General features: G+C 41.1%; 1 protein-coding gene across 5 annotated transcripts in view; it reads left to right on the forward strand.

Moving 5' to 3' along the window:
* The window catches only part of PTPRG (protein tyrosine phosphatase receptor type G), a 699,794-nt gene that overhangs the window by 656,432 nt on the left and 31,146 nt on the right, over window positions 1-12,216 (forward strand). For all 5 annotated transcript variants that reach the window (XM_032359252.1, XM_032359242.1, XM_032359260.1 and 2 more), the window contains 2 exons: window positions 879-970; window positions 7,974-8,070. In XM_032359252.1, coding sequence (XP_032215143.1) covers window positions 879-970; window positions 7,974-8,070 — 189 coding nt within the window. The remainder of the gene's footprint in view (window positions 1-878; window positions 971-7,973; window positions 8,071-12,216) is intronic.

A 12,216-nucleotide genomic window follows, 5' to 3' on the forward strand; every position in this document is an offset into this window, starting at 1 on the left:
TTTGCCAAAGATCTTTCACTCTGAATAAAGTAAATGTCATGTCTGTTGTTTATCTCAAATTCAGCGGAGTATTTTTAAAGAAATATTTGCGGGGGAGGGTGGAGGGAAGGAGGTTGGGGAGCTCCGGTTAGTGGGGTGTGGCAGTTTTGTGGCCAGTCCTCCAATATCGGGTCAGATCCGGGGAAAATGCGCTCAAGATGGATACTTTGCGCTCATGAACTGCAAATGTCCTCTTGAAGTGACAACACAAGAAATTGGAATGGGGAGTCTTCCTGAATCTATACCTAGTCTGTCAACACCCAAAAAATCCAGTTAATTCAGTCAAACTGATTATTTGGCATCGCGTAGACACAGCTGTCTTGAACTAAATTTTGAACACTTAAACATAGATGGCATTGTACCCGAAGCCAGCTGGTACAATGGCATCTCTCTGTAATTGTGTATAAAGATTGCTGCGACTTCAGAGACCGGAAATGGAACTTCATCGCTCCCAAGTTCAAGCTGGACCCCACTGAAGAGCAATTTAAAAATAAAAATCTTAGGCTCTGATAAAATTTCTTGACAAATAGGTACCCTTAGGAAGTTCAGACTTTCAGTTAAGAGTATGATGTGGTAATTTAACGATGTAAATTGCCTTGAATATTTAAAAAAAAAAAAAAAAAGAATGTACTTTACCTAGCTTCTAGGCATTCCAAATCCTAGTAAGACGGAAAAGTAAAATACATTCTGAGACTTCTTGAGGACATCTGCTTCGGGTGATGCAATTCTGTCTACTCCTCACACAAATCAAATGTTTGTCTTTAATAATCCCTTATCGGTGTTACGTGTTCTATCGAAGTTTATTCTGTGTGACTCTGAATATCATTTTATCCCCACAGATGACATGGAAGCCATTCCTGTCAAACAGTTTGTTAAACACATTGGTGAGCTCTATTCTAATAACCAGCATGGGTTCTCCGAGGATTTTGAGGTATGTTTCAAAACTGAAAAGTAGTTTTCTAGAAACCTGACTTTTATTCTATAAAGATTTTTATAAACTTGAAATGAATCCACTCGGGCATAACAAAAACAATACCAGAAAAAGTTGGGAGATGGTTTTTTCTTTTTTTCTTCATACTTCTCCTTCTGACAGGCATTCTTTTACCCCAAAAAGACGAGGCAGGAAGGAGTTGGTTGCCCAGGTCCTACACGTGCACTTCCAGAAAAGAACAGACTTAGTGGGAGAAATGAGGCAAGTCCCCAAGTTTTGTCTTCCTGGTAACCCTCCCTGGGACAGCAGCCCTTATGGCAAGGGTAGGCCTCGTCTCCCTGGGCTGCATGAGGTATGGAGGAGGCAGCACGTTTACTGTCTGAGGACGGGGAGCTGGCTCCCTAGGAGCAGTGTGCTTCCTTACCCCCGGACCCGTCGCCGCCTCCCCGATGGCCCGGCTTCCTCTCTTTTAAAAATGGAGCCCACGTCCCTGACATCCCGAAGTTGGGGGAACGTGAATGATGCCCGTCTTTGAGGGTGCCGGGTGACCTGTTCAGCCCCTGCAGAGGTGGATGGTGGCGGGCTTGGCGGCTATTAATCCGTGGAGGGAAGACGTGGGCGAACACAGCCCTGCGATTTTAAGAACTGTCGTGCAGGAAACAAGGTAGAGCGCGGCACACACGGCCCTGCCAGCTCCGGGTTCCGTGCCAGTTCAGCAGTGACAGGGTGTCAATGAGGAGCTATTAAACAGACTGCCCTTTTCTTCACTGAGGCGCTTAACTAAGGCACATCTCTGGCAGCAAGAGTTCTGCCGAGGAGGCCAAGTTTTCATGGCAGCTCAGCTGTCTTCTAGCTTTGCGGGTGAGTCGGTTCCTTTCTCTCGTTCAGTCTTCCTTTAAAATGGATCCTTTAAAATGGAAATGACATGACGGGGATGTTGCTAAACTGCCCACCTCTTTTCACAAACCGGGTTTCGGGGATTAAGTGATGTCATGGAAAGGCGGCACAAGGAGAAATGAACACGGGACCGCAAGCCTCTGTTTCTGCAAATTTGGAGTCCCCAGAGGCCATCGTAAAGGCAATTGTATTGACAGCCGGTTTTAAAGGAAGCCTTTCCCTTGGTTTTTTGTTTGTTTCCCTGAGCAAAACCGAAGCCAAAGGTGGGAGAGCAAAAGGGACCCACTGATGTGTTTGCCAAAGTCCTGTGCATCATGGGACAGACACAAGCATGTCAAGTATTTAATGTGGCTGTTAGATGCTTACCAAAAAGGTGCCTATTCAAGTACAGAGAACATGGTTTAAAGTCAAACATTTTGTATTCATGAGGACAGCAAATGTGTGTGCTGTTGCAGTGATTTAGTTCAATTGACTGTTGGCTGGATGACTGAGCAAGAATATTGAGGCATTTAACAATGTTGATGGTATTCAGGACAAACATTTATCCTCTGGAGAACAGAATTTGATCAGGATGACCAAATGCAACTCCAGTTTCTCAATTATTTATGATTTGAGACCCCAGTGCTATTCATCACAGCTGGTTTTGACACCATTTAATTATTCAAAATAATCAGCTATACCTCTATAAACTCAATCTGACTTAAAATGGGCTTTGCTGCATCTAAACCAAGCCTGTTAACAAATTCTGGGCATCTGCACCCTATTTCTATCCTTAAAAAAAAAAAAAAAAAAAAACCACTGTGGCTAGGAGCTTTTGTCTCCTATATTGAAATTTATAGCTGAAGTCTTATTAGCCGTTGGTGAAGGGAGGGGCACGGGAGGGCTGGGACAAGGCAGGCCTTGTGCTGCCGCTGTTGTCGTCTGACAGTTCCTCCTGGTCTGAAGGTGGAAAATCAGCGCTATTCGGAATGGAAGACTATCCTTTCTTCTGAAAAGAACAATAAGGCAGCAACATAAAGGGAGGCATGAGACAGAACGAGTCCTTAATAGACTGGCCTCTTCTCTTTGAGGGAGATTTTGAAATATTTGATGACAGTAGTGGTATCTGTTTTTGGCAGCTCTGCTGAAAAGGACAGTGGGTAGCAGGCTATTTAAGAAATTATGAAGGCTCTTTTATAAACGAGATAGTAATAGGCTATAAAAAGAGCTCAGGAAAAGAGATTTTTGTGTGACTGAAATAAAAACAAAACTGAGGCACCTGGGCGCTCAGTCGGTGGAGTGTGTGACTTTTGATCTTGGGGGTTGTAGGTTTGAGTCCCACAATGGGTATAGAGATCACTTAAAAATAATTGAAAATCTTTAAAAAGTAGAAAAACAGAACATTCATTATAGCAGGAGAGTAGTGAAGTCAACCCCAGATTTCCAGATCTGTTTAAGTGGAAGAATGGTGGCCAGCGTTTCCTCAGCCCTGCACGTGGATTGTTTCATTTGTTCCTCAGAACTACCTCAGAACAGGGTCCTGTTCTATGGTGCCCATTTTACAGAGGAGGAAACTTCCTCTGTGGGAAAACTGAGGCTTTGGGTGGCTCAGTTTTAAAATGGCAGAAGTTAGGTGTTAAGCCCAGGCTCTCAGACTCAAGCCCCCATGTGTGACCTCGAGGCCCTCAGACTCTCATTAAAGTAGTGTCCTGTAGTGACCCGGATACAGGAAGAGGGAAAAACCTGAGATGACCAGTGATTGTCTAAAACTGATCATGCAGCTGACAAGCCAGAGGTGGGGAGAGGGGGAGGGCAGGAGAGGAAATAAGGGAAAAAAATAAGGAGCCTCCCCACCCCACTAAAAATATTGGGAGCCCATTACATGATCTTTACAGCCTAGAGCCTTCCAGAGAGTTGAGAATCTGACTTACAAAAATCTTACACAACATCTGCATACAGGCCTCAAGTTAGGCAAAGTTAATCACTTCACCTTAAACTTAAAAATACTGTTTAACAATCGATGTGTGGCCATTAAGAGGAGAGAAAGGCAATTCAACTGACAGTCACCAAGTACCTGCTATTCTGTGGACATAATACAAAGTACAGAGTTGAATTTGAGACCTTGCCCTGGAGGACTTCAGTTGGGTCAGGGTGGAGACCAGAGTGGGCGAAGCAAAGTACACGCTAAATATGGATAGAAAGTTCCGGAGGAGGTCAAAGAAGAAGAATTTCTATTTGCCCCCATCTTGTTTTAAAATCTTGGATGGAAGTAGAAAAAAAAAAAATGGTGAATAGCTGTCCTATTTTCAGAACTTTGATGCTTGGAGGAGAATGAGAAAAACGATTCACTGGTAATTTTGAGTCTTTGTCTAGAGGTGAGGCAGCAAGTGTTCTGTCCTTGTCAGATAAATGTTGGAGACTGTTAAGAGCTGGCAACATTATACCTCTAGCAGATTTTGCAGTCACTGGAAAAACATCAATCCTTGTCTCTGGATGGCATTCGATGACTGTTCCCTTGGCTACCTGGGCTGACTCGAACCTCACTCTTCCCTGGCCTCCACAGCCCTCGTGCAGGAGTTTCCAAACAGTGCTAGCACTATCTTTCGAAAGGAGAGAGCTCCGAGGCCATGTGGGTCGACAGAATTAACAGGCGGCAGTCAGGAGCATCACAAGTTGGAAGGCTGAGGGCAGAGACGAGGCCAGAGGTCCAGTACCCCTTGACGAGATCCTTTGGGGGAATCGCCTGGCTTATAATTAACTCTAGCTGAGCTAAATTTGGGCCAGTTGTTCATATTAAATCAGGAGAACAAAGCTTTGTCCACCTGAGCCCATGCGCTCAAGGGATCAGTGGTCCCAATCACATTATGTAAGATCCAGTGTTCCAAGTTGCTGGTGACACATAATAGGATGTTGCCGGAAGGGGGGGGCACGGGTCGTGCTGCAAGAGACTGCAGCCTGCAAGATGGCAGAAAGGGACTCTAGTCTCTGTAACAAGATGCCAGTTAGGGTCTGAAATGTCTTAAAATTTTTAAACCCTTAGCCTGAAGAAAACCATAGTTGAGGTTTCTATGAAAAGTGAAGAGAGAGACAGAGCCAAAATTCCTACAAATAGTGTGCAAAAAGTAATTGTATTTTATAGACCCGCTGCAGGAAATCCTACGGTCTTTTCAGAGAGCGTGGAGGTAAAACTGTCTGGGAGTGGGAAAGGAGCTGACGGAAGGTAGGATGGACCTTGAAAGCCTGGCTAAGGAATCGAGTTCCATCCAGAGGTTTCTGGAGTCAAAGCAGCAGCATTTGAAGACGTGGGGTGTGGCCGCAGTTCGTAGCCTGAGGAGAAGCAGGAAGATGGCCTGTCCCAGGTACCCAGCAAGGCCAGCTCTATGTCAGCCACAAGGCAAACAGCAGGCCATGGTCATCACCTAAAGAGATCACCTTCAGTAGCACACACTGAGAATGTTGTCAATACTCAGTCTAACAGGTGGTCGGTCACCTGGTCCCCAGAGTATGTTCTACTCAACATCCTTGGGGAAACTGAGTAACCTGAAAGGTTTCCGGGTGTGTTTTGTTCCATCATGATTGCACATCGAGCCACACAAGGGTAGGACTGTAGGTCTCCAGGGGCCTTTTCCATAGCTTCTCACCTCATTGACCCCAGGCAGCAGGCGATTTCCCCCACTCGCTGTCCCAGGAATTGTGATTCTATCAACTTGCGGTGTTTTCGTTCAAGTTTTACTTTATTTTTACACCTCTTGTTTTCGTTTGGCTTGTGTGTGTGTGTGTGTGTGGTTTTTTGCCTGTTGATACTCATTTTGAGAACTCCAACTCTGTCATATGGACAGTAAAATACAAAGAAGCTTAAATCTTGAACTGTTGGTCAGACTGCCAACTAGGTAACTTTGCTATCCACACTCCGTCAGTCGGTGTCACTTCAGAGGGTTTTAACACCTATTAAAATCACATTAACTTTGAAATGCCAGTTTCTGATGGAGAAAAGCCACTCCAGGATCAGATGATATTATCAGCATCTAAATGAGCCAAACAGTTCTGCAAGGAATTACAGATGACATTATTATCCACAAGACAAAATCAGGAGGCCATAGGCAAACCCCTCGGGTTCTCATAAAATCAGATTTAACATTATTTATGACTATTCTTTGTTTTCTGTCATTCACATAATTGGAAAAGTGAAATAGAGGCCATGGATCAGACCCAGGGTCTTAGATAACGAAGAGTCTGATTGGCCATATTGAATGACTGCCCTAAACAGTGCAGACAGCTGCTCCCGAGCAGTCCTGGTCAATTGCATTATATTAGAATAAAGGCCTGAGCTCAGTCCATAGCTAGGGTGGTCAGATCCAGACAATGGGGAAAAAATAATCAATAAACCAAGTGAATCTCAAACCAGAGGACGAAAAGCTATCATCTCTTAACACAAGATGCTTTAGCAACCCAGCCCATGCCAAAAGCCTGACCTTCAAAATCCAGAAACAAAAGGATGTCATCAATTTCGGGAATTTATGTATAGATTGAATCAATGTCTTCCAGAAAACAAATCTATTTTCAAAAGTTCTCTGCCCCCTGAAACTACTGAAAAGAGTATGCCTCAGGCATTCAAGGCGATTCTAAAAGGCCAGTACCCCCCAAGTACTTTGAGTAGAGGTAGCATTGCTTGTGTTTTGGAGAGGTCAAGGTATCAGACTCCTCACTTTCTGTCTACCCTTTATCTCATTCTAGACAAAAAAAGAACCAAAGGCAGCCTGAGGCCCCTTTAAACCAACATTTGTGAAACCATAGGTCATAAACCATTTTAGAAGAGAAAAGAGCAGAGCTTATCACATTTAGGAAACGTAACGAAAGAGTAAGAATTGTTGTGAAACATACATTTTCCCCAAGAGTTGTGTTGAATTAATACCTGTGAACTTTTTTTTTTTTTTTTTTAAATGAACAACTGGGAAGGTCTGCAACTCTGAAAAATTGATCATACTGCTTCCAAGAATCAGGAGTTCATGAGTGTGTTCTCTTTGCATGGGTGGTGACCCTTTGTTTTTAGACTTTAGATTATTTGATGACAGGGAGTTCATTTCTCCATGGAGAGAAGAGAGAGACCCCCCATTGGGAAGTGCTTTGTGAATATAAAAGACCGACAGTTCCTTGTTTTCATTATGCCTGATGTAAATGCTGTGGAAGACATCCACACTTGCTGTGCATCTCCTTTGTGGAGAGGGAAATAAAAGTCTACATGCACCTAGACTCTGTTACATCTGTTATGTGTAAAATATTTCTCCTGATGATTTTCTGTCGCTTGCTCCTGCTCTTCGTAGCAACTGTGTTCTGCTGATGACTTCCCTTATCGGTTAATGCCGATACTTGGGTTTGAACAAGACACTGTGGAAAAATTTGACTTCACAGCAACCTTGTATTACGCTAATGGGTGATGTTTACAGTCATGCCAAAGGTCAGCTGAAGAGTTGCCAACTAAAGAAGGGGAATTTAAATGAAACAGGAGTGCACAAGTAACTCACCAAATCTATATATTTGAGCCACACAGGACAGGTCACTGGGCTAATACAGTAGCATCACTTCAGGACGGAGGGTAGTCCATTTGTGCTCTGATAGTTATAAAAGGAGGTATATGGTCTACACTCGTACTGCAAATGCTGGTGGAGATTCTACCGCTGCCTGGAAAATTCTTGTTCATCCTTGAAGACTCAGGAATGATCTGCCTGAAGCCTTCCTCTGTGCTCCCACCATCGTTTCTTGAGGCCTCCTTTCTATTAATCACATTGGACTGGCATTATCTTGTGGCATGTTTTCCTACCTCATCAGGCTATGACATAGTCAAAGAGAGATAGGATGTTTAGTAATCCCCATGCCTAGGTCACAATCTGGAATGAAGTAGATGATTGATGAATGAGTAAAAAAGGAAATCCTTTTATCTTCTTCACATCTTTTATACATTTGTTAAGAATTTGTCAGTTATTTCTGAAGTTGAGTGTGGGGAAGTAATGGTGGCCGCAGCTAGGGAAAATTCATGTTTTTGGATCTGTAGTTCCTTTTTTCCTACATTCTTGTGAGACACCAAAAGTGTGTCTAAAATCTTTGAAATCTTGATTTTTTTTTTCACCAGGAAGTCCAGCGCTGTACGGCTGATATGAACATCACTGCAGAACATTCCAATCATCCAGATAACAAGCACAAAAACAGATACATCAACATTTTAGCATGTAAGTAATAAACTTAAAACTATGTTCAACTGTGAGGAAATTAAATCTTCATGCTGGGGATAAGCCGAAAGCCAAGCAATCAGAATCAGGAATGCCAAGAATGATGTATACTCGACAGCTAACCTCTCATTAGCCCATCTTCAACAGGGGATAGGAAGAAGTGGGGACATTTACAGCCCCCTGAGTCTTTCATTAAGCTGTCGGATCTCCACTTAAGAATGAGGTGATTGAAAGAAACATTCTGAGCTTTATGGTTCTCTCATGAAGTGATTTCATACCAGATGTTGGGAACAAAAGTCTGAATGTCCTGTGGCTCTCTAGACATTGTTTTTAGGTGGGGAGAGCCAAGTTTTCAAATAAAGTAAGGACTGCTGAAAATGGAATCAATAAGCTGAATTTCTGAGACCAGGTACAATGCCTTCAGTGGTCTATACCTTAAGGGATGGAACCACCAGTCCTTGGGGCCCATGCATTTCATCCTTCCTGCCATATTTTGTGGTTAGGGATGCAAATAGATAAGCATTCTTCTTATAGGTCCTTAAGGGAATACCCTAGGAAACAGGCTACTTCTATGGCTACCATACTACTACTCATAGACATTGGGGGTTTGGGTCACTGGGTGATATTAGATGCCTTGACACTAAAGGCAGGAGCACACGTGTTTATGGTTAACAAACACTGTGGTAAGGAACACATTCCATAGGATTTTATAGTGCATTAAATTGAACCATTTAAATTTGAACACTACTATAGATAAAGCTTTTTATAATGCTTTACTGAGTTAAAAAATCACATACCATATGAAATTCACCCATTTCAAGTTAATTTATATTTATATGGGGATTTAAATATAAACTGAATTTCAGTGGTTTTTAGTATATTCACAGTTGTATGACCATCACAACTATCTAATTTTAGAACATTTTCAGCACCCCAACAAGAAACCCCATACCCATTAGTAGTTGTTCCCAATACCTCCTTTTCCCTAACCCCTAGAAGCCACTTACCTACTTTCTATTTCTATGTATTTGCCAATTCTGGACATTTCATATAAATGGAATCATAGAATATGTGGCCTTTTTGTCTGGGTCTGTTCCAGTTAGTGGGATGTTTTCAGAATTCATCCGTGTTGTCGCTTAGATTGGTACTTTGTTCCTTTTTATGGCTGAAAAATACTCCACAATGTGGATATGCCACATTGTGTTTATTCATTCATTTGATGGACATTTGGGTTGTTTCTGCTTTTTGGCTATTATGAATAATGCTGCTATGAACATTTGTGCAGACATATATTTTCAATTCTCTTGGATATGTACTTAGGAGTAGAATAGCTAGGTCATATGGTAACTCTATGTTTAACATTTTGAAGATCTGCCATACTGTTTTCTCAAGTGGCTGTACCATTTTACATTGCCCCCAGCAATATGAGAGTCCCAGTGTCCATATTCTCATCAACACTTGTTGCTTTTACATATCTGTATCTATAGATATATCTATACACCTATATCTATGGATACACAAAATAACTATGCTAACGGGTGTGAAGTGGTATCTCACTGTCATTTTAATTTGCATTTCCCTAATGATTAGTAATGTTGAGTATCTTTTCATGTATTTATTGGCTGTTCATAGATCATCTTTGGGGAAATATCTATTCAAATTCTTTGCCCTTTGTCTTTTTGTTGCTGAGTTGTAGGAGTTCTGTATACATTCTGGATATGAATCCCCTATATAGATAAATAGTTTGCAAATATTTTCTTCCATTCTGTGCATTGTCTTCTCACTTTCTTGATAGTGTCCTTAGAAGCACAAATTATTTTAATTTGGGTGAAACTTAATTTTTCTTTTGTTGCCTGTGCTTTTGGTGTTATATCCAAGAAACCTCTTCCTAGTCCAAAATCATGAAGATTTCACATTAGTTTTTGTCTGAGTTTTATGGTTTTAGCTCTTACATTTAGGTCTTTTATCCAAATAACTCTTATGTACATGAGGTAGGGTCCAAGTTTATTCTTTTGCTGTTGATAGCCAGTTGTCCTAGCACTATTTGTAGAAAAGACTCTTCTCTCCCCGCACTGAATTGTCTTAGTGCCCTTATTGAAAATCAACTGTCTATAAATGTAAGAGTTTATTTCTAGACTCTTAGTTCTCTTCCACTGATCTACCTGTCTATCCTTAGGCCAGTACCACTTCGTCTTGATCACAGACTGTAGCTTTGTAGTATATTTTGAACTCGAAAACTGTGACTGCTCCAAGTTTGTTCTTCTTTTTCAAGATTGTTTTGGTTATTCTGGTCCTTTGTGTTTCCATATCAGTTAGGATCAACTTTTCTATTACTGCAAAAGATGTAGCTGGGATTTTGATAGGCATTGCATTGAATCTGTGGATTAATTTTTACAGTACTGTCTTCCATCCATGAAGATGTGATGTCTTTCCATTTATTGAGGTCATCTTTTATGTCTTTCAATGATGTTTTATAGTTTGCATTGTGTTATACTTCTTTTATTGAATTTAAGTATTCTTTTTGACACTATGGTCAATGGAATTGTTTACTTAATTTTGAGATCTTTCATTGTGTATAGAAATACAGTTGCTGTTGTTTAACATTAATCACATATCCTACAACCTTGGCTGAACTCATTTATTCTAGTAGTGATTTTTTGTGGATTCCTTGGAATTTTTATGTATAAGATAATGTCATCTACTAATAGAGTTTTAGTTCTTACTCTACATAAAGTCTTAAAAGAACCACAAGTCATTTTGGAATAAGAGTAATCGTTCCACTTATGTGAGAGAATGAGGAGGTAACAAAGAGAACAAGAAAGAGTCAAACCTTGCTTTTCTTTCCAGCCTTTGAATGGATGGAATCTGACTGTATTTGTTGGCCAACCTAGTCAAGGCTTAGCTTGCTGAGATTATGATTTGTCCATCTATATACCTCATTTCTAACCATGTATTTCAGGCAGGGATACATACACATGTGTGCCTTGAGTATATCCACACATACCATTCTTTCTACCATGGCAGTCCTTACTTCTGATAAGCATGTGGCAAAATAGAGGGAGGAAATCAAAGCAGTGTCTGTGTGATACACCCAAGGGTCATGGTATTGCCTGGAAAGTGTACCATCTGTGGTTTGATATGGTTGTACTCTCACCAGTTCATTTATGGTTTTACTTTTACAAATTCAGATTAGATGCAGTTTTCTTTTCCCAAGTTCAGAAAGTTGGACTCTGGTGTTCATGATGCCTGGTCAGATCCTGGGCACATCACCTGTCATCTTGGTCTACCCCTATATTAAGGACTTAGTATAGCAGAAGCCAGGATGGAAGTGTCATGAAACGACTTACTGTGCAAGAAACAAAGGTGTGAAAAGGCTTCTCTCAGAGCCATTACACCTTTCCAAGTATATGTGGATGATACCGTACCACCTCCTGTATTGACCTATTTAGAGAGCTTGTTCTCTTTTAGATTAAATATGAATCTTGCAACTTGAAGAATATGTATTCTTATTTGTCAGTCTGAAAAATAATATGCAATATCATGCTACTGAGCTAAGGCACAGTGGTTTGTATTCAGATAATTTGGGGGGTAGATTGTCATTTGGAGTCTATTTCTGGTAGGCAGCCCTTCTGCATGGCAAGTGTAGTCTGAGCGTTTGTCAGAAAAACAAATGCAATTCACAGTCACAAGAATGAAGAGGGCTTTCAAAAAGTGCCCGATAAATAGTCTGAGGTTATTAATGTCTAGGCTAAACCACTTATTGGACTTCTTCTTGAACTGGACTTTTATAATTATAACCAGAAATGTTAATTTACTTTTGCCCATCCTGTTCCTAGCTAGAGAAAATGAAATCATGGCCTTGACTTCTTATTTTATTTGCTCTCCTAAAAATTCAAGCTCACTTTACTGGGCAACAAGAGGCATTTATCCCACTCCCCACTTTTATGTTCATAAGCTGAGGTTAAGGGAATCTTAAATTCTGATCATTGACCAGATTGCTGCAATGAGATTACTCTCAGGACAGCCCTGGTTTCCTCAGTTACTTAGGTTCTATTGGGGTAGGAGGGAATCTAACTAGATTTTTAGCAAATGAGTCTCCTGAAAATAGATGCTCAACAAATAGATTTTGTTTTGGACTTAATATCA

This window comes from Mustela erminea, chromosome 1, assembly GCF_009829155.1.
Source record: "Mustela erminea isolate mMusErm1 chromosome 1, mMusErm1.Pri, whole genome shotgun sequence".
Taxonomy (NCBI): domain Eukaryota; kingdom Metazoa; phylum Chordata; class Mammalia; order Carnivora; family Mustelidae; genus Mustela; species Mustela erminea.